This window comes from Podarcis tiliguerta (genome assembly GCF_965153285.1).
Source record: "Podarcis tiliguerta genome assembly, chromosome: 12".
In the NCBI taxonomy this organism is placed as follows: Eukaryota; Metazoa; Chordata; class Lepidosauria; order Squamata; family Lacertidae; genus Podarcis; species Podarcis tiliguerta.
In genome coordinates this window covers 33,505,084-33,524,160 of record NC_139545.1, presented here as the reverse complement: position 1 = coordinate 33,524,160, position 19,077 = coordinate 33,505,084, and the positions used below count along the sequence as shown (strand labels likewise).

Here is a 19,077-nt window from a genome sequence, read left to right as displayed (position 1 = left end):
TTGAATTCTATAAAGGGGGAGAGGAGGAGGAGGAGAGTGGCCTAGTTTAAACTATGTGCATATAGTTTAAGCATGGTCAATATTACAGTATCCTGGGGACAAATGGGAGGTGCTGAACCTCCCCCTCCTCCAATGATGCTTCCCTTGCACCTTTCCCACCTATTTTTGTCCCAACAGGTGTTACCTTTAGCCTTGAAATTCCTCTAGGGAAAAAACAGCTGGGTAGAAGTCACTGTTGCATCTAATTTGGCCCATAGTGTTCTGAGGAACAGAATTAAGTATTCCAATGAGGAGAATACAGGACAGAAAGTCTGCCAGGTTGCAAATACCGTATTTTTTGCTCTATAAGACTCACTTTTTCCCTTCTAAAAAGTAAGGGGAAATGTGTGTGCGTCTTATGGAGCGAATGCAGGCTGCGCAGCTATCCCAGAAGCCAGAACAGCAAGAGGGATTGCTGCTTTCACTGCGCAGCGATCCCTCTTGCTGTTCTGGCTTCTGAGATTCAGAATATTTTTTTTCTTGTATTCCTCCTCCAAAAACTAGGTGCGTCTTGTGGTCTGGTGCGTCTTATAGAGCGAAAAATATGGTAAGTAGAATCTCCATAGTCAAATTAGTAACCATAGGTTACAACAAAATGTTAATGCCTGCCTGCCATACTAAACAAAACGAAGGGGAGTCAGAGTTACAGTAAATATAAATATGCCATGCTTTGCTTTAGCATTCAGGTTCTTAGAAGACAGCTATTTTCTTCAAGTGTGAATATCCTTCTGAGACATCATCCACTGATGTATTTATGTAATTGGCTGAAGTTTCATCATCTAATTCAATATGCTCATTTTCTTCATGAGATGAAGCTATAGGTTCATCTATTTTATCACGTAGCATTTGCTGAAGTCTCTGAATACCTACAAAAAGGAAGCAACATAAACATTTTAAAGACATAAGATATTTCCTAAATGTCTGCTTGTATGTAGTACAGAACATATTGTAAGGCTGTATATATTCCTTGATGGCTTGAAAGTCTATGACAATGCATATAGCTGAGTGAAGGATGAGAAAGGAGAAAGAGATCAGATAACCCTTTTATAGAATTGAAACTTACACAGGTAGATTCTGTCTTTGGAATCTGAGAAGACCAGCCTAAACCATCCAGGTTCATAACAGCAAAAGGCTTTCCCAGGACTAATGAGCAGCTTTTCACCAAGAATTTTCCACCATAAATCCATTTCGGCTTCAAATGTCTGCGACTTTAAGAACTAAGAGAAAACAGAAATACACGTTAACTAAATGCCACATTAGCAAACAAAGCACTTTACCTCCCCACCCTCAAAAGAACCAAAAGATCAGGTTTATCAAAGCATCTTTTGAGTTCAATTGAAGCCTTGGCGCTCTATTATTTTTCTTGCTTAGCCAATTACTCAAAGTATTCTTTAGGACCAGCTGCTGCACCATTTATTTATTGTTTGGCATGTTATGATTTAATTCAGTGGTTTTCAACCAGTGTGCCACAACATGCTGGGGCACCTTAAATGATGGTCAGGTGTAGTGCGGGCAGCACCAGCCTCCATTCCCTCCTTCCTCTGATGGTTTAGGACCTTAACTATGTCCAAAATTAACGAAGAGTACTTTTTTCAAAAGCCTCTTTTAATGGTGCAGGGTGGGGAGCTCCAAGCCCTTATCTTATCAATAATGAAAACCTGGTGCACTTTGAGACTGTGCACGTACAAGGGGCAGGGGACTGGTCCAGTCGCAGACAAGAAGTGCCGGATAGCACTGTGATGATGCATTCTTCCGATTGGGTTTGCTCATAAGCCTATGACCTCTCAATGTCTCACTGGGAGGGGCAGGTCCTATTTTGAATACAAAGCCCGGCAGGAAGGAAGGAGCTCACAAGACCAGCCACAATACAGCCAACTGTATTTATATCCTTTAATCCACCCTCCCTGAGCCCTCCAGGTCCTCCACGTACTTTTCTGAAGTCAGCCCACACATATAATCCTCCTGAGCTTTTTAGAACAGGTATTCCCATCTCTGCAAGACCATCCACAAGAATGTTCTGTGCTTCCTTAAGTCTTCTTTTATTGGTTGGGAAAAACACATTATCCAGCCATTCTGCCAAAATAAGAGAACAAATCAGACCACACTGTTCCCCCCCCCTTTGTATTATTCAGTCTTAGTAGTACTTTGACAAGTTAAGGGGTGGGGAACATTGGGAACAGCAGGCACTCTGTTAAAGGGATCCTGCATGGCAAATGTAAAGTGTAAAAAGTAGCTTATGTGATTAAGAGGGTTTTTGTTTGCAGTATTATGAAGTTAAGAAAATTCTTATTCCAGGTCAGACTATTTGTTCATCCAACCCAGCACTGTCTACTGTAACTGGCAGTGGTTTTCAAGGAGAGAGGCGTTTCACATCACCAGCTAAACAAGTTAACTAATCTGGAAATTCTGTTTTGCTGGCATCAGTCCTAATAGTTAATGATGGCAAGGTAACTACAGGCAAGCCAAAGCAAGATGAGACAGGTCCTGTACAGAACATGTTCCCTGGTTGCTCAGATGGTAAAGGTAAAGGTAAAGGTAAAGGGACCCCTGACCATTAGGTCCAGTCATGACCGACTCTGGGGTTGCGGTGCTCATCTCGCTTTATTGGCCGAGGGAGCCGGTGTACAGTTTCCGGGTCATGTGGCCAGCATGACTAAGCAGCTTGTGGCGAACCAGAGCAGCGCACGGAAATGCAGTTTATCTACTTGCACTTTGATGTGCTTTCAAACTGCTAGGTTGGCAGGAGCAGGGACTGAGCATCGGGAGCTCACCCCGTCGTGGGGATTCGAACCACCGACCTTCTGATCGGCAAGTCCTAGGCTCTGTGGTTTAACCCATAGTGCACCAATTCAGCCACTTTACACCAACTTCAACAATATATCTAATAAATAAAAATGAATGTAGTTCATAAATAATTTGAAACTGAGGAATAAAGCTGGCTAGATCATGGTCTAGCCAGGCACAGTGAAAAAACAGAGCTGGATTTTTCTGGTCTGCAGTAACTATATAGTGTGAGGACTGGTGTTCATTACTTGGAATCAGGGCCATGTCTGTTTGTGCACTTTCAAGTTTGCTAACCTCTGTCACGAAGGAACTGGCTGAGAACATGTTGCACTGGTCCAGGACAACCATGGAAAACAGCCAGCTGATTAACTGCTTTCCTGACCTCATGATTTCTGGTGTATAATACTCCAACTCTGATGCCACACATGCCAAAATCCTTGAAAGGGAAGGGGGGAAAGTTTGTAATTAAAAAAGTCTCTCTAAAATGTTAATTCATACACAAAGCAAATTTCTATCCAAATTAGCATTATCCAATGAAGGCTAAATAATTTCTGATTCTTGTAATAAAATATAATTTCTCAAGTTTCAAAGCACTTAACATTCTATACAAAATGTTTTAAAGTCCATTTACGTATTAAGAAACAAAAGCAGAATAATTGATTTGATTTGCATAAAGTATTTCATTAGGTTAGAATTTTTGGCTGAAACCCATATGATGATCCCTGAAGTCTAGTTTTAGATTTCCAGTGTGGTAGAACAAGTGAAATTATAAACAATATGTGGCACTTGCATCCACAAAGGGTCCTGGTTGTTTACAGCCAACCTTGCTTGGCCCTCTCAAACCCCCTATTTTTGAAGCAAGCAAGGAATCTGTCACTGGTTGCTAGAGTTAACCAAATCAACATGTAGTTGCAGCTCCCACATGGTGAGAGATTATAAATGGATATTCTGCAGCCTAAGCAATCAGAAGCCACCCTAAGGCTGCAATTTATTTATTTTGGAGTAGAATTTACATTGAAATAAACATCCATAAGGTTTGCACTGCACTGCAAGTCATATCCTAAACTATGGAAGAGCATAAAGTAATTCATAGTCTACTGGCCAGCTTCTGGTGAGCCACCTAGTTGCCGGATAGTTCTTGGGATAGTTGCAAATGATACTGAGTTTATAACAGAATACCATCTTCCACTAATGGCTAGACCTGCTGTACAACTGTGGCAGAGGCAAACATTATAATCCATGATTACACTGTAGGTTTTAAGTTCTCACATACAAGATTTCTTTGGAACAATGCATTGGGTAGATGAAAGAATTTGACAGTTTCAAGAATTCAAGTACATTTTGAAGAAATGTTGATAACAACTATTTCTAACCTACCTTACTAAATCCCCACATAAAGTGTGTCCGGTCTGGATCTGGTAAACTAAAGAGAAAGATTTGGGGAAATCAACACTTTTCAATCGTAAGGACAATGGCAATTTACCCTGACCCAGCAAAATATTGGAGCTATAGAAATCCACAGAACAGACAGCACATGTTCTGTGCTCTCCACAGAAATGAATGCAAATCCCTGTGTGCATGTGCATTGAAGTACATACAGAAATCTGGATCAAGGAAGTTCTAATTATGTTCTATTTATTTTTTATGTTTTCACCCCAACCTTCCTCCAAAGGAGCCCAAGATGGAGGGCACTGGATGGCAGTCTCCCCCCCCCCACACACACGCTAAAGAAGGTATAATTTACTTGCCACATGAAGGAATACAGTCAATAGTCCCGCTCCTTCAGTATGTGGACAACAGGGTGCAGATGTATTTCGCCATAATTTTATACTTTCCTGCTACCCCTGTGATGGCCGCAGCCCTGCTGCGCTGGGCACATTACTTGCAAAGCAGGCTCTCTCTTACTTCACCAATGACCAGTTGCTACTCAGCTCCACCCCACTCTCCTCAAAGCATGCAACATATGTAAAAGTCCAGAAAGGAACCTGACACTAGATACTTCCAAGTGAGACATGGAAGAATTTTGGCTTGCACTAAGTGACCTAACACGTTACAGCATGCATGCACACCGGGCAGAGTTACAACAGACCTGTATGAGGAGCCCCTGGCATGCAGAGGAAGCATAATAGCCACAGTAGTAAAGGTAAAGGGACCCCTGACCATTAGGTTCAGTCATGACCGACTCTGGGGTTGCGGTGCTCATCTCGCTTTATTGGCCAAGGGAGCTGGCGCGCAGCTTCCAGTCATGTGGCCAGCATGACTAAGCCGCTTTTGGCAAACCAGAGCAGCGCACGGAAACGCCGTTTACCTTCCCGTCAGAGCAGTAACTATTTATCTATTTGCATTTTGACATGCTTTCGAACTGCTAGGTTGGCAGGAGCTGGGACTGAGCAACGGGAGCTCACCCCGTCACGGAGATTCGAACCGCCGACCTTCTGATCGGCAAGCCCTAGGCTCTGTGGTTTAACCCACAGCGCCACCCGCATCACTACAATAGTAGTTAGCATTAAATTCACATATGAGCAATGGTCTGCTTAGTCCTAAATCAATTGACATGTAGGATTTTGTCAGAGAATGGCAAGACAAAAAAAAGTCTACCAACCCTTGAAAATCATACATATGCTACCACATCACCAATAATTACTTTGAAATAATAATTTATGCATACAGTAACTGGTAGACTATGTGTGCATATATAAACAAACAGAAGAGATTTGCTATGTTACTCAACTAAAAAGCTGACATTATTTTTTTCTAAAAAAGCAACAGGAAGGTACACTCACCTCTCCAAGCTAAGAATGCTTGTGAATGTGGTATCTCCATATACAGACAGCATATAAATTTCATCCATTATTACATGTAATTTATGTCTATGTAAAGAAAGGCACACACATAAGTCATTAAAGTTTAGCAAATTCCTTAGAAAGCTGCCTATTCTATACTCAATCCAGTTGTTGTTATTATTATTAATTAAATATGTTTACTGCCCTTCTTCCAAAGTTTAAAGGAAAGTTCACAAAATAAAAATACAAAATGAAAACATAAAATACATAATAAAACAAAAACAAAAGCAACCAATAACTCTCATCCCACAGACACGTTTAAAAGGCCATAGAATGTTAATCAGCCAAATGTCTGGCTGAAGAGAAACGTTTTTGCCTGGCAATGAAGGTCTCAGGCGAGCCTCCTTGGGGAGAGCATTCCACAAACAGGGAGCCACTGCAGAAAAGTGTTTTAGTGTTGCCATCCTCCAACCCTCTTGTGGAGGAGGCACCGAAAATACTGCTACTTAATATAAAGCAAAATGTTTTTAAAAACTGAATAGTGATATATAAAAGCGGGAAGTTAAGAACCAAGTATCCATATGTAATATATTGCACAATTAAGATATAAAGGCCAGAAAACACATACCACACAGCTTATTATATATGCATGCACAAGCCAGAAAACACATCAAACTGAATTCTTATTCCCAATATTAGCAGGCATTCAGAAGTATGTGACTGACAGAAAGATGCTTAAATATCACAAAAGTATAAGTAACCAATTAAAGTGGTGTTTTTTTTGTAAAAAATTAAAAACACCAGATTCTTAGTTTTCACCTTCAGACGCAGACTGCATTCCCCAAGTCTCATGCAGTGTCATGCTGAAGTGAAAAGAATTGTGCCATGTTTTGAGGCTTACTAAATATGTAATAACCACTTTAGTTAGAATCATAGAGTTGGAAAGGACCACAAGGGTCATGTGGCCCAACTCACTGCTATGCAGGAATCTTTTGCCCAAAATGGGGCTCAAGCCCACGACCCTAAGATGAAGAGTCTAATGTTCTACTGACTGAGCTAGTTGTTACCTTCATTAGAAATAAGCCACATGTAAAAAAATTAACCCCTTTCATGTAGACTGGTGGGAAGGGCAGGTATGCTAGAAAATGGAACCAGCAAGGAGGATGGAGTCCTTTTGCGGATAAACTAAGGAGGAGGAAGGGTCACTGAACATAGTGAGACTTATGTCCAAGTAAGTGTACATAGGATTTCAGAGTAAGCATTACAAGAATGTGGCCAAGGATAAAAAATAGACATTAGGGGGAAGTATGAGAAAATATATTGAAATTTAAAGGAAACATTAGGGATCCTTCTTTGAGAAAGATAAAAATAATTTATTAATTCATGTTCCATATAGAATTCTACAGACTGGACGGACAAGTTACAGATTACAATAATGCTTCATTTCATAAATTGGTTCAAACTTACTTTTCAAATCAACGTATGTATCCATATTAAACACTCTTACCACTACTTATTTTGGTAATTACCAGTTCTCATATTTATGACATATGTTTTAAAGAATCAATATAGTCAGGCTTTACGCATACAGGAAAAATTTTTTAGCAGCACGTAAAGCCATCTCCACCATAGTTATACGTTCAGAAACGAAGTTTACCAATTTAAGAATTCTAATGTTTTTCAACGCTACTAATAACCATAGATGACTATTACCATAAATGAATTTTCTGAACAAACCTTCTTATGGCCATATGCCAAATGAACTAAGGAAATTACCAAAATAACTTTCAAAACTAACATACTGCATCATAGAAAATTAAAAGCCCAAACAAATAGCGCTAGGACTCAAACCTGTGTGCAAAGTCTAGACATTCTTTCAGTAACTGTGCTGGGTAAATGTCCCCTAATGGATTGTGAGGGTTGATCAGGATTAAAGCTCTGACTCTGATGCCCTGAAAAAAGAAAAACTGATAGTCGGGGACGCCATCATGACGTCAAACAAAGGAGTAGCGAGTCTGCAAAATTGCCATCCTTTCATAAAGTGCCAAGTATTGAAGTTTCTTGACTGAATATGAGCATACATATTCCTTTATAACCCTAAAACATATCCCAGTATCACATTTTCATGGCATCACATTTCATTTTCATCACAGCATGGCATTTTGTTATTTAGTTATGATTTTAAACTTCATCTGCTATAATTCAAATGACTTAATTTACAAAACTATAGATTTGATGTAATACAGTGGTGCCTCGCAAGACGAAAAGAATCCGTTCCGCGAGTCTCTTTGTCTTGCGAAGCAACCCTATTAGCGGTTTAGCGGATTAGCGCTATTAGCGGTTTAGCGGCTATTAGCGGCTATTAAAGGCTTAAGGGATTAGCGGATTAGCTGCTAAAAGGCTATTAGCAGCTTAGCGCCTTAGAAAAAGGGGATGGGGAGCGAAAAAAAATCTCAAGAATTGCAAGACATTTTCGTCTTGCGAAGCAAGCCCATAGAGAAATTCGTCCTGCGAAGCGCATTGAAAAACGGAAAACCCTTTCGTCTAGTGGGTTTTCCGTCTTGCGAGGCATTCGTCTTGCGGGGCACCACTGTATATTAAATGATTGTTTTCTTGAAGAAATGTATATATAACACCAGCGTATAGAAATACTGTAAAATTAGGATTCTTTTTAAACTAATGGTACTAAAACATGTTTAAATGGAAATATATTCAGGAAGGAAATAAAATTTTTTATGACCAAATTATTATGTAAATTCTGTAATTTCAGCGTAACTAAAACATACAGGGTTAGGTGTAGACTGTCATGCTTAGAGCAGACCTACTGAAATTAGTAGTACTTACATTAGTCATGACTAACTTAAGTCTTGTCGATTTTGATAGGTCTACTGCAAGCATGACAGTTGAATCCCATCCACTATTTTCAGTACATTTTCTCCTGTGAAAAGATTCTGCCACCTAGTAGCTTCAAGCTACTTAAGAAAAAACCAAGAAACAACAGCAGAAGTGATGAACTACTTTGGAAATCAAAGGAAGTAACTAAAGCAGTTTGTAAAAGGTAAGTATTAAGTTTAATATGAAGTGCTCCATTTATTACTTGCAAATATTTTAATGGGCTCACATAAGAACAGGAAATATATAATTTAGGATTCTAGTTTCATTCTTGAAAATGATGCATTAAAATGACATGACAACCTGCTTTTGGCCAAATTGTGCACATGGGGGGAAAAAGCAGATTTATCAATTTACATTTCTAATAGGATATATTTCACTAAAAAGTTGATAAGAAGTATTGAACCGAAAGCACAATAGCTGGAGTTTAGTAAAAAATATTCCTACCTGTTCTATGGCTCTCTGATGCGCAGTTTCTAATTTTTCAACAGTTAACTGAAATGGTCGACTTTCTTCATTAGTCACCTGCATAAACATTTCAAAAGGTGTTCAAAGACAGAAATTCAGTAAAACAATGCAATCTGCTCGGAATACCTATTTATTTTCACAAAGTGTTGGTGCTGACCTTTAAAGCCCTAAACAGCCTCGGTCCAGGATACCTAAAGGAGCGTCTCCACCCCCATCGTTCTGCCCGGACACTGAGGTCCAGCACCGAGGGCCTTCTGGCCATTCCCTCGCTGCGAGAAGTGAAGTTACAGGGAACCAGGCAGAGGGCCTTCTCAGTAGAGGCACCTGCCCTGTGGAACGCCCTCCCACCAGATGTCAAAGAGAAAAACAACTACCAGACTTTTAGAAGACATCTGAAAGCAGCCCTGTTTAGGGAAGCTTTTAATGTTTAATAGACTATTATATTTAAAAATTCTGTTGGAAGCCGCCCAGAATGGCTGGGGAAACCCAGCCAGATGGGTGGGGTATAAATAATAAATTTATTATAATTATTATTAATTTGAGGGGGAAAACAGCAAAATGAACAAGCAAGTTATGGTGAATGTGGCTTAAACACTGATGGAGCTTTCTTTTCCTTGTTTGTTGGGATGAACTCAATGCAGATACTCCCTTTTCAACTTGTTCTGGAGGAGGTAAAAGGGAGTTCAATAAACTCTATGATTCTTTGAGGATGCTTGGATCAAGGGCAGTGGTGACATTATGTCATCCCAGGAAACTGTTACTCTCTGAAAATGATAATTAATGAAGAGATAGACACACACACACTCTAAAAAGACTGAGGAAAACAGTCAAGACTTCTGTAGGACAGTTTGTTGCCACCTCTGCTATATACACACTTGTGTATGAGACAACATCCACAGTAAACTTATTTGCCAAAACATATAGCACAGTCATACAAGAAGGGACATGTCTACAGTTTGGTTTCCATAGTCAGTAGTTGTTTTGTTGCTTGGGCTTTATATAATTGTGTTCATACATAGACAACATATCAGTATTTATAAGAAAGGAAATATTTAGTAAATATTTACCTCACTGAACAAGGGCACATGGATAGGTTGCATTCCACCATACAGCCACACTTTGGAGTTTATTCCACCATAATATGGGGTAGGAATCAGATACCCATCTATAAAAAGAATAAATAATGAAGGTTTACTTTCTTTTTAAACAAAGAATTTTACTAGTTTGTTAAAAAACAATGATAATTTATTTTGCCTTCATCTTACACACATCTTTAGACTACTACTTTCAAAATCTTTGTACATAATCACTGTGCTGCCAGAATAGGGGGGAAAACATTGTGTGAACCACTTGCAGGTCTGTGCTATTCCTAAATGAATACTCTTACTAGCATACTAAAAAAAGTGACACAAATTTCATAGTAGAGGTTTTATCCCATTCCACATATAATTTTATTGCCATTAACCAATTGTTAAGACTCTACTATAATATATATAGCTACTTAGAAAGGGGGGTGCAGACCAATAGTTTCCATTCTGCTAGCATGTACTTCACATAATTTAAACTATTTTTAGCTTACTCAAAGGGCACATAAAATAAAGCAATGAAGCAGTTCATTTTCTACATGATTTAGCCCCGGCTTCCTCAACTTCGGCCCTCCAGATGTTTTGAGACTACAATTCCCATCATCCCTGACCACTGGTCCTGCTAGCTAGGGATCATGGGAGTTGTAGGCCAAAAACGTCTGGAGGGCCGAGGTTGAGGAAGCCTGATTTAGCCATTATCAGCAGAGTGAACAAGATTTTATACCTTCTTTAAGATGTTCAGGCACTAATTACCACTACATGACTGCTACAATATGTGATACATATACATACAATATGTGATACATATTCATGCCCCCTTACCTCCAGGATCACATAACACAGTTGACAGCGTAGAAAAGACGGCACAGCAGCCATTCAAAACTATAAACTAGAAACAGAAGACAAAATAGCAAGATACAATTAACAAAACTACAAAAGCAGCTAAATTTATTTTAAGAAATTAAAGACAAGTCTAAGGCAAGGATATCATATCCAAGTGTCAACAACTCAAACCAAATTAAAAAAATGAACCACTGTAACTTCAAAACAATCAACCCTTAATTCCTCTTGTATATGTGAATTCTATTGGATGGTATCCAATCATTCATTGAAAGGTTTAGTTGAGCTATAATGTAATTGAAATTATGGGTTCAATGCTCTATAATATATGATATAAACACAGACCAACAGAATATCCATGAATTATGTACCATTTAGTAGCTCTGGTTTCCAAGTGGTTGCCTAGGTGTATGTCCCTGGTAATGACCATCTAAGATGGCATTGGAGTGAGTAAGATATGTTGTTTGCAGAGTCAACGTCTGAGAAGAGTGCTATGTTTGACCTCCTTGTTTTATAGAGATAATCCAAGCACTAAATTTAGCAATCTGCCACTTTTTAGAAGTGTAAAGAAGGAAAGTGTAAATAAGTCCATTGATTTCAGTGGATCTATTCTAAGTATGACTTAGTTCAAGGATGGGGAAACTCTAGCCCATTGGCTTTATTAGGCCTGGTATGGGTCCTGATTTGGCCCATAAGGCCATTTTCCCCAAATCATGATCACCTGCTCCACACCTGATACCATGTGATATCAGCTGTGCAGCAGCCAATCAAAAAATGGGACCCTTAAAATGCACTCCTGGCGTTGGCAAGGGAGACTGGCTTTCACTGTCAATCAGCTGACATTTCATGACTGTGCTAGAGGAATCCTCACCAGAGGAGGGCCTGGTACTCCCTGGAGGGAATCGCACAGACATTCAGGTGGGGTCAGACAGCACCAAGGCTGAAGCAGGACTATCAGGCAATGAAACATCCCAGCAGCTGCCATCTCCTATATATAGAGGGCCTGAGTTGAGAGGCAGAAGCTGAGTCACCTCCAACCCTCAGAGAGTACTGACAGATGAAAGGGCAGGACCAAGCAGTCCGCCTGAAAGCCAATCCCTCCTTGAGAATGATAAGTTAGTTGTGAGGAGTTGCTTCCTCATGAGTAGACCCAACACTACTGAGAGTTCAATAGCTGAGAGATCAACAGCAGTGCCTAGGGTGGGGCTTAGCAGGGTCTTGGATAAAAGCCTTCAGTCGTTTGGGAAAGCTACAGGAATAATGTCCTTATTCTAGCTTCTTGCTGAAGCTGTGCAATGAGCCTATATGTGTGGTGTTTTGAAGTCCTGACGATAGTCACCTGACATCACACTGCCCTCAGATGATGGACAGGTGACTGACAGGTAGGCAGTCAAATGTAAGTGGCAGGGGAAGTAAGAATTTGGTTCATTAGCTGGATATTAGATATCACCCAATATTTTCAAACTATTTGCCTTTGTATCTGAATGTATCAAAGTTGAGTGTAATTATTTGAAGACAAATGGGTATCTTAAGCAAAGTTATGAGAGCTCCCTCTGATAAATTTCTTTTAGGTACTGGCTTTAACATAAAATTATATCTGCAATAACAACCTGATACATTCTCAGTGTTGCAGAGTTTCCAAAATGATTTAAAAGTGATAACTTTTGCTATACCCTCATTTCAGATCTTATGAAAGATTCAGCAAACTTTGACAAAATTAAAGGAAAGGAAAGCAATGTGGTTCCTTACATGATCTGGATCTAGTGCTGTTGGAGCTTTTGCATATTCAGTAAGAAACTTTGCAATTTCTTCTCTAAAACTAAAGTTTAAAATTAACACAGTCAGAAAATTTGCATCAACATATTCATATATAATGTTAGTTATGGCACAACTTTAACTTAGTCTTTTTATTAAATTCAACTGAAATTTTGCTACTGATTTCTTTAGAAGCAGGATTGCATAGAACTTATTTTAAAAGTAAACATATGTAGAGGATCACATTTTTAAAAATGCCCCATTTCTGAAACTTGATTTTGGACTGAGTCCAGAAATCTGAATTCTAGAACTACGAAACAACACTGTAAATTGAAGGCAGCAATACCAAACAATTGCACAAAAGAACATTCATTTACGTACAATTGAACCTATTTCTGTCAAATATGCTCAAACAACTAGACACTTATGCAGTGTTATAAGCAGTCTCTAAGCACTAACACTACTGCATCAAAAGAAAATACGTCTGTAAGCCACAACCATTTATTTTAAGAGGACCTCTACAGAGTAGCTTAAATCTCCTGCACAATGTCAATATTAGTTTTTGAAATGTTTAACTGGAACTAGAAAAACAGGTAGCTGTTATAAAAAATAGACTGAAATGGTAAGCAATTTTTGTTACCTTTTAATGCCTTGTGTATCCGAATACTGAAGTAAGTGAGGTTCCAGATAAGCCATGTCAGGTTTTAGGAGCTGTCATTTTTTTAAAAAAGAGACAAAGTTTTTAATTATATGAAAGGTAGATTCACACATTGCTATTTATATTTCCCACAGTTTATCAAAATTTTTCAAGTTAAGCTGTCTTAGCTGATCTTTGATGAAAACCAATCCATTTCTCAGAGCTCGGCCTGATTTTGGCTCCTCAGCTGCACTAGCCTGGAGCCAGAACAGCAAAAGATATCACTTTCTGTCCTGGTTGGAGTAAGCCGACAAGGTTTAAGATGCAGGGGCTGTTTTGCCACTCTGACCTGCTGTCCCAGTCCATGGCTTAGGCTTGTTTTGCTTGCACACTACATAGGCAATGTTATTAAACACAGTGCTTGATTATTCATAAGAAATTATCATGACCACTAATTAGTACTACCTAAGGTAAAGGTAAAGGTACCCCTGCCCGTACGGGCCAGTCTTGCCAGACTCTAGGGTTGTGCGCTCATCTCACTCTATAGCCAGCGCTGTCCGCAGACACTTCTGGGTCACGTGGCCAGCATGACAAGCTGCATCTGGAGAGCCAGCGCAGCACTGGGAACGCCTTAGTACTACCTAGTGATCACAATTTCAAAACTAAGTTGCGCAATTCATGTGGGAAGCCAAACTTACCCTTTCCTGTATTAAATCAAAGCAAAGCTTGTTCTCACTTGTTCCAAAATTCAAAATGCCCTGAAAATAGGAATGACAATTTAGATAGCTACCACCACTAATGGGTTGGTTTTTTAAAAACATTTTCTGTTTACTTTTTCCATGAACCCTCTTGGTCAGAAAACTAAACCTAGTGTCTAAACGACAGTATGAAAATAAACTGCCACCATTATATATTTTTTTTCCACTATATAAACAAAGGAGCAACAACTTCATACTCTCTTTAAGGCACCTTCCTACAGGTATGTTCCCAACTTAACCACCATTTCTGCTTCTTAAGGACTGAAGTCTTCTAGAAATAGATTAAATTAACAGCTATTATTTTCAAATATATTTAACTTCACATTTTAATATCTGTACAACCACTTTGTTTTTTAAAAAACAGGTCTCTGGAAAGGACAAGAGTCTCTTACATAAGAGTACAGACAGCAACTATGTTCACACTCAGCTGTTCTACTGATCAGACTGCAGAAGTTGGAAGCAGCAGCACCAACAACATATTTCTAGTAAGGAGATTTCAGGTCAGAGGATAATGTAACTGTCCCATGCTGGAGCAAACCAGATTGAACTACTTCTGCTTGGACCCAGCTGGCACTTTGCCATTGGAGCCTAGACTGAAAAGCAGCAGTACAATTTCTGCTGCCACAATTTCTCCCCTCTCCTCCAAAATATCCCCTCTGCTACATTGTATGCAATGAACTGCATCCTTCGCTCCTGAAGGCTGTTGCAAAACTCTGACCCAAGGTTTGGAAGCTTCGTATCTGCACAGTCTTTAAGATTGCCTCATTTCCACACCTTCTTCCATACAGTGTTTTATTACCACACCTCTTTCTTCACATCCCCTTGTTTTTTTTCTGCAACCCTCACACACATCATTTCCAAGTGTTTCTGCTCCCCTTAACTTTTCTTCCATGCCCCCCTCCTCCACAGCACAACCATTGGTGCTCAGCTTTCGGTATTCATTCTTGTGTTGGATGGGGGTGGGGATTTCACATTGTTAGCTGACTTTTTGGATTAGCACTTTTAGTGTATTTTTAGTCTTAGATTTGGGATTCACTTTTGGCTGTGTGAAGTGATAGAAGTTTAATAAAATAAACCAAGCCATTTCTTCACTCAGACTCAAAACTTCTCATCTCTATCTCCATTCTACTTCACCTCATCTTCCCACTATCCCCAACCAAAGGAGTGCCAAATGCCAACTTGAATAAAAAAAAATTGGGGGGGGGGAGGGGAGGTAAGCCCTGGCCTGCGTAATTGATCACAAGGCATGTACACACCATTTGAATGGTAATGCCCATCAACTTTGCCCCCCCCCCCAAATATTTTATTGGGGGGGGAGAGACTTTGGCCGCAAAGATTTGGCTTCTACGAGTCCAGCCAAGCTTCTCTTTCTGGTCCTCCAGACTTTCCCCAGTCATACACCCCTCAGCAGTTACGCTTCACACCCTCCTTGACTGCTTTTGCCTGGCTAGAATATCTCCTTCAACTCTGATAATGCCTGCTGCTTATATGAGTGAAGGAAATGTGTATGAGTGTGCATGGAAATTAGTTTTTTTTAATTACTATTGTTGTTGTTATTTACTGATTAAAGCTCAAATTTACACTTATGCCTCCGACCCCATTCACCACCAGCATGTGCCCCCCCCCCCCGCTTTCCCATAATAAGTGGTAGATCATGGGCTTTGCACGCGGAAGGTCCCAGATTCAATCCCCAGCATCTGCGGGTAGGGCTGGGAGAGACTCCTACCCCAAACTCCCGGGAGCTGCTGCCTGTCAGTGCTGACAATACTGAGCTTGATAGACTCAACTGCCTGTCTCCATATAAGGCAATTTCCGATGAAATTGGGCGCCTTTTCCAGGCGTTGGGCTGAAAAAGGTTGCCCTACCACAATACCGTCCCATTTAAAAAACCCACCCACCCACAAAAGCCTCTGTTCTCACACTCTTGTCACAAGGACTTGACCCACCCATGGCTCCATGTTTTATACCCTGCGCCCTATTTCCTCAATACACTAGCAGAGAAGACCCTCGCCCCCCGCACACGTCCTGCCCCACCAGCGGCTTCTTTTACACCCCCCTTGCAAAAACCACCGACTCTCTCTCTCACACACACCTGAGGGTTGTGAGCGGCGTCGAACGGATCTCGCACGTACATGTCGAAGCCCTTCTGCAGCAGCCCCTTTGCGCTGCCGGCAATGCCGGCTCCCCGAGCTGAAAGCCCTGGATCAGGCGCCGCCGCCGCCGCCTCGCCGTCCGCCATGGCGCCGCCGCGCGCGGGGAAAGCGACAGAGCCCGCCCGCCGCCGCCTTGCGCTGAGGGAGCGGAAGGAAAAGAGGCAGCGAGACGCGAAGGGAGGAGCAGCGAATGCCGGGAAAGGGCGGCGAAGACCTGTCTCCTCAGCCGTTGCGAACGGAATTGAAGGGTGCGCTTTTGGGGAGCCGGTAATATAGTGGTCAGTCACAGGCGGAGCCACAGGCAGGCGGGACACACACACACAAGTGCCCCCCCCCTCAAAAAACAAGGAGCTCATCCCTACTTGGCCCTCCTCATTTCTGAACTCCTTTTTATCATTTTTATTACATTTTCTGTTTTACTGTTTAGAATACTCATTTAAACATCCTTAAAATATCAATGACTTCCCTTCTTCTCTTTCCATGGTTCATTTTGCATATCGTAAACCCCTGCATGTGTTACATAAACTAAACCATTTACTATTCCATTATTACATCCATCCAAACTTATTTGCACTTATTTGATTTACCTCAATGCTGCCAAAGTTTTTCATTTCTGAACTCCTGTCATTATACTGTGTTTTTTTCTTTCTTTCTCTAGAACTATAATTTGCCCCTCCTGTGACTCACCCCCATCTCTGCATGGGATCCAGAAGCTGAGCTGGTGACGGTGACCAGAGCTGCAGTTTCTCCCTCAGAGGACTGACTAGATGGGGATTTGTCTTATTTCTCTTTTGGAGCTGTTAAAAGCCCTCTTCAGGCAATATCGCCTAGACAAGGAGTGGGGATGTGTCTTTAGCCCAGCCCCCTGAAGTAAAGCAACCCAGTTACCATAATCTGCCGAAGTTTTAGGGGAGGGTAGTACCTCTGGTGGGGGACACATGTGCTCCTTCGGTGGTAGTTTGTCCACCTTTGTTCCCCCATCCTGTACTCGGCTCCCACCTGTGGCTCCTAGAAGATGTCAGTGTGTGACAGCAGCCACATCCCAAGAACAGTAAACTGGCTGGCTAAACCAGGCGAGTGAGTGAGGGACTTCCCCTGCATGCAAAGACAGGCTCTGGCCGATTGAGCGGATAGGACTAATATTGGGTCTAACGGTCAAGAAGGTGGTTTCTGCATGAGCCGTAGAGGGAAGTGAGGGGCAGATGGGGCTAGCCAACCTAGGAAGGTAGCCCACTGAGGAGGAGAACTCTGAACCTAAACCTCCGCTTTGTGGGATATTTTTGGGAGAAGAAAGGGCTAAGGAGTAAATCCTACAGAAATCCGGAGTGGAGTCCCTAAGGCGGTTGGATGGCACCTTGTACACTGCCTTCTGGCAACTCCTGCAGCCAAGCAGGTGCCCAACATATTGCTCTGCTTTCCTTTGGGCCACACACGAGGCTGAGAGTGGGGTCTTGTCATCTGGGCAGCCTAGGGCCTCCATACACACTGCGTAGGCTTGCACCCAAAGGAGGTCACTTCAGTGCTGATAATGCAGCAGTTTGACTTCACCCTCAAGAGACACCCTCCATTGTCTCTCAAGACAAAACAGATGGCAACAACTGAGAATGGGAATAGTGTAATTCATAGTCCATGTTTTATGTATGTCTGCCAGCAATTAAGTTAATGCAAAAGTCTATCCCACCTACCTTCAGTTCTTGATCAATATAAAAGGTGTGTAGAGAATAATATTTTTTGGTTGGTTACTTCGGTGTGTTTGTTTCTTTCCTGCTGCCTGTTTTGTTGTTAATATTAATTGCAGCATTTAAATACCACCTTTTTCTCCAGGTTCTCCTCTTTCTCATTTAATCTCCACAATAACCCTGCGAGGTAGGTTAGTCTGAGAGGCAGTGACTGGCCCAAGGTCACCCAGTGACCTTCCTGGCTAGGTATAGCACTCAGGCTTTTCTTTACATGCTTCACTCAGCAGAATGAACATCTCAAGTTCCTGACCTACTGCCTTGGATTGGTAATGATGAATTTTATTCTCACTCAAGATGCTAGGAACTTAGAACACGTGTTTTACAACTAGGTGGACTGGAGGAAGAAGTTAGGTGGCGGCTTGGGACCAAACTGCCTAAAAGTGTGCCTTATCCATTATCAACCAGGTGGAGGGGCAGGATAGAAACTCAATAAATAAATCCATCTCAGATCCTACAAGTGGCAGGTAAGGCCTTGGTGGTGTACTAGTGGTGAGTACCCACTTGATATTGTCCTTTTCCATGGTGGTTCCCCATTTGTGAGATGTGCCTATTAAAAAATAGGACACTAAACAGGCATAGGAATGCATGCCTAAGAGCCTTGTTTCACTTTATCAGAAAGAGAGTTTTACAGACAGCTGTTGTCAGATCAGAGCCATTTTTCTTTTATGTTAAAGCAAATTGAATTAGACAATATTATACAATAGAAGCTAGGTCCAGACAACAATGCTGCAACTGTTAATTCCTCTTCTCAATTTGTATTCATAACTGACGTGCATAAGATTGCTCTGCTTACTCAGAAGTAAGATCCACTGAGACTTACTCCTGGGCAACGGTGTAAGATGGTTGTTGCTACCTTGAGAAAATTGGATTAACAGAAAATAAAATGGTTACATTTCAGATAACTGTATGCATGCATCTAAAACTCTGAAATTCTGATTGTTCTTGTGTTTTTTATACTACTCCACATCAAATAGAGAACATTTATTTATAGAAGAAGTACACAAAGTTAAAATGAATACCCTGAAACAAAAACCAGCACAATATTCTGGTTACATCTTTACTTTACTGTAAATGGGAAAAAACCTGTGACTGAAATTTCCCCAGACAGAATTTATGGGCAGCTCATCTATCCCTCAATGTGACT

At 41.0% G+C, this 19,077-nt stretch overlaps 1 protein-coding gene across 2 annotated transcripts; it reads right to left on the bottom strand.

Annotated features, from left to right (window-relative positions):
* Positions 1–729: 729 nt before the first annotated feature.
* LOC310660682 (1-aminocyclopropane-1-carboxylate synthase-like protein 1) lies at positions 730–17,016 on the bottom strand (the record flags this gene model as incomplete). 2 transcript variants are annotated; one of them, XM_083405626.1, is made up of 14 exons in its annotated part: positions 16,882–17,016; positions 13,982–14,041; positions 13,287–13,357; positions 12,641–12,710; positions 10,874–10,940; positions 10,034–10,131; positions 8,946–9,023; positions 7,458–7,558; positions 5,607–5,693; positions 4,201–4,246; positions 3,118–3,259; positions 1,970–2,112; positions 1,103–1,256; positions 730–905 (listed from the first exon to the last, which is right to left on the bottom strand). In XM_083405626.1, exons 1-14 carry the CDS (start codon positions 16,885–16,887, stop codon positions 730–732), a joined length of 1,299 nt encoding a protein of 432 aa, XP_083261752.1. In that variant the 5' UTR covers positions 16,888–17,016. The 2 variants fall into 2 exon arrangements, with proteins under 2 accessions (XP_083261752.1, XP_083261751.1); XM_083405625.1 differs by lacking the exon at positions 16,882–17,016 and adding an exon at positions 16,134–16,437.
* Positions 17,017–19,077: the final 2,061 nt, after the last annotated feature.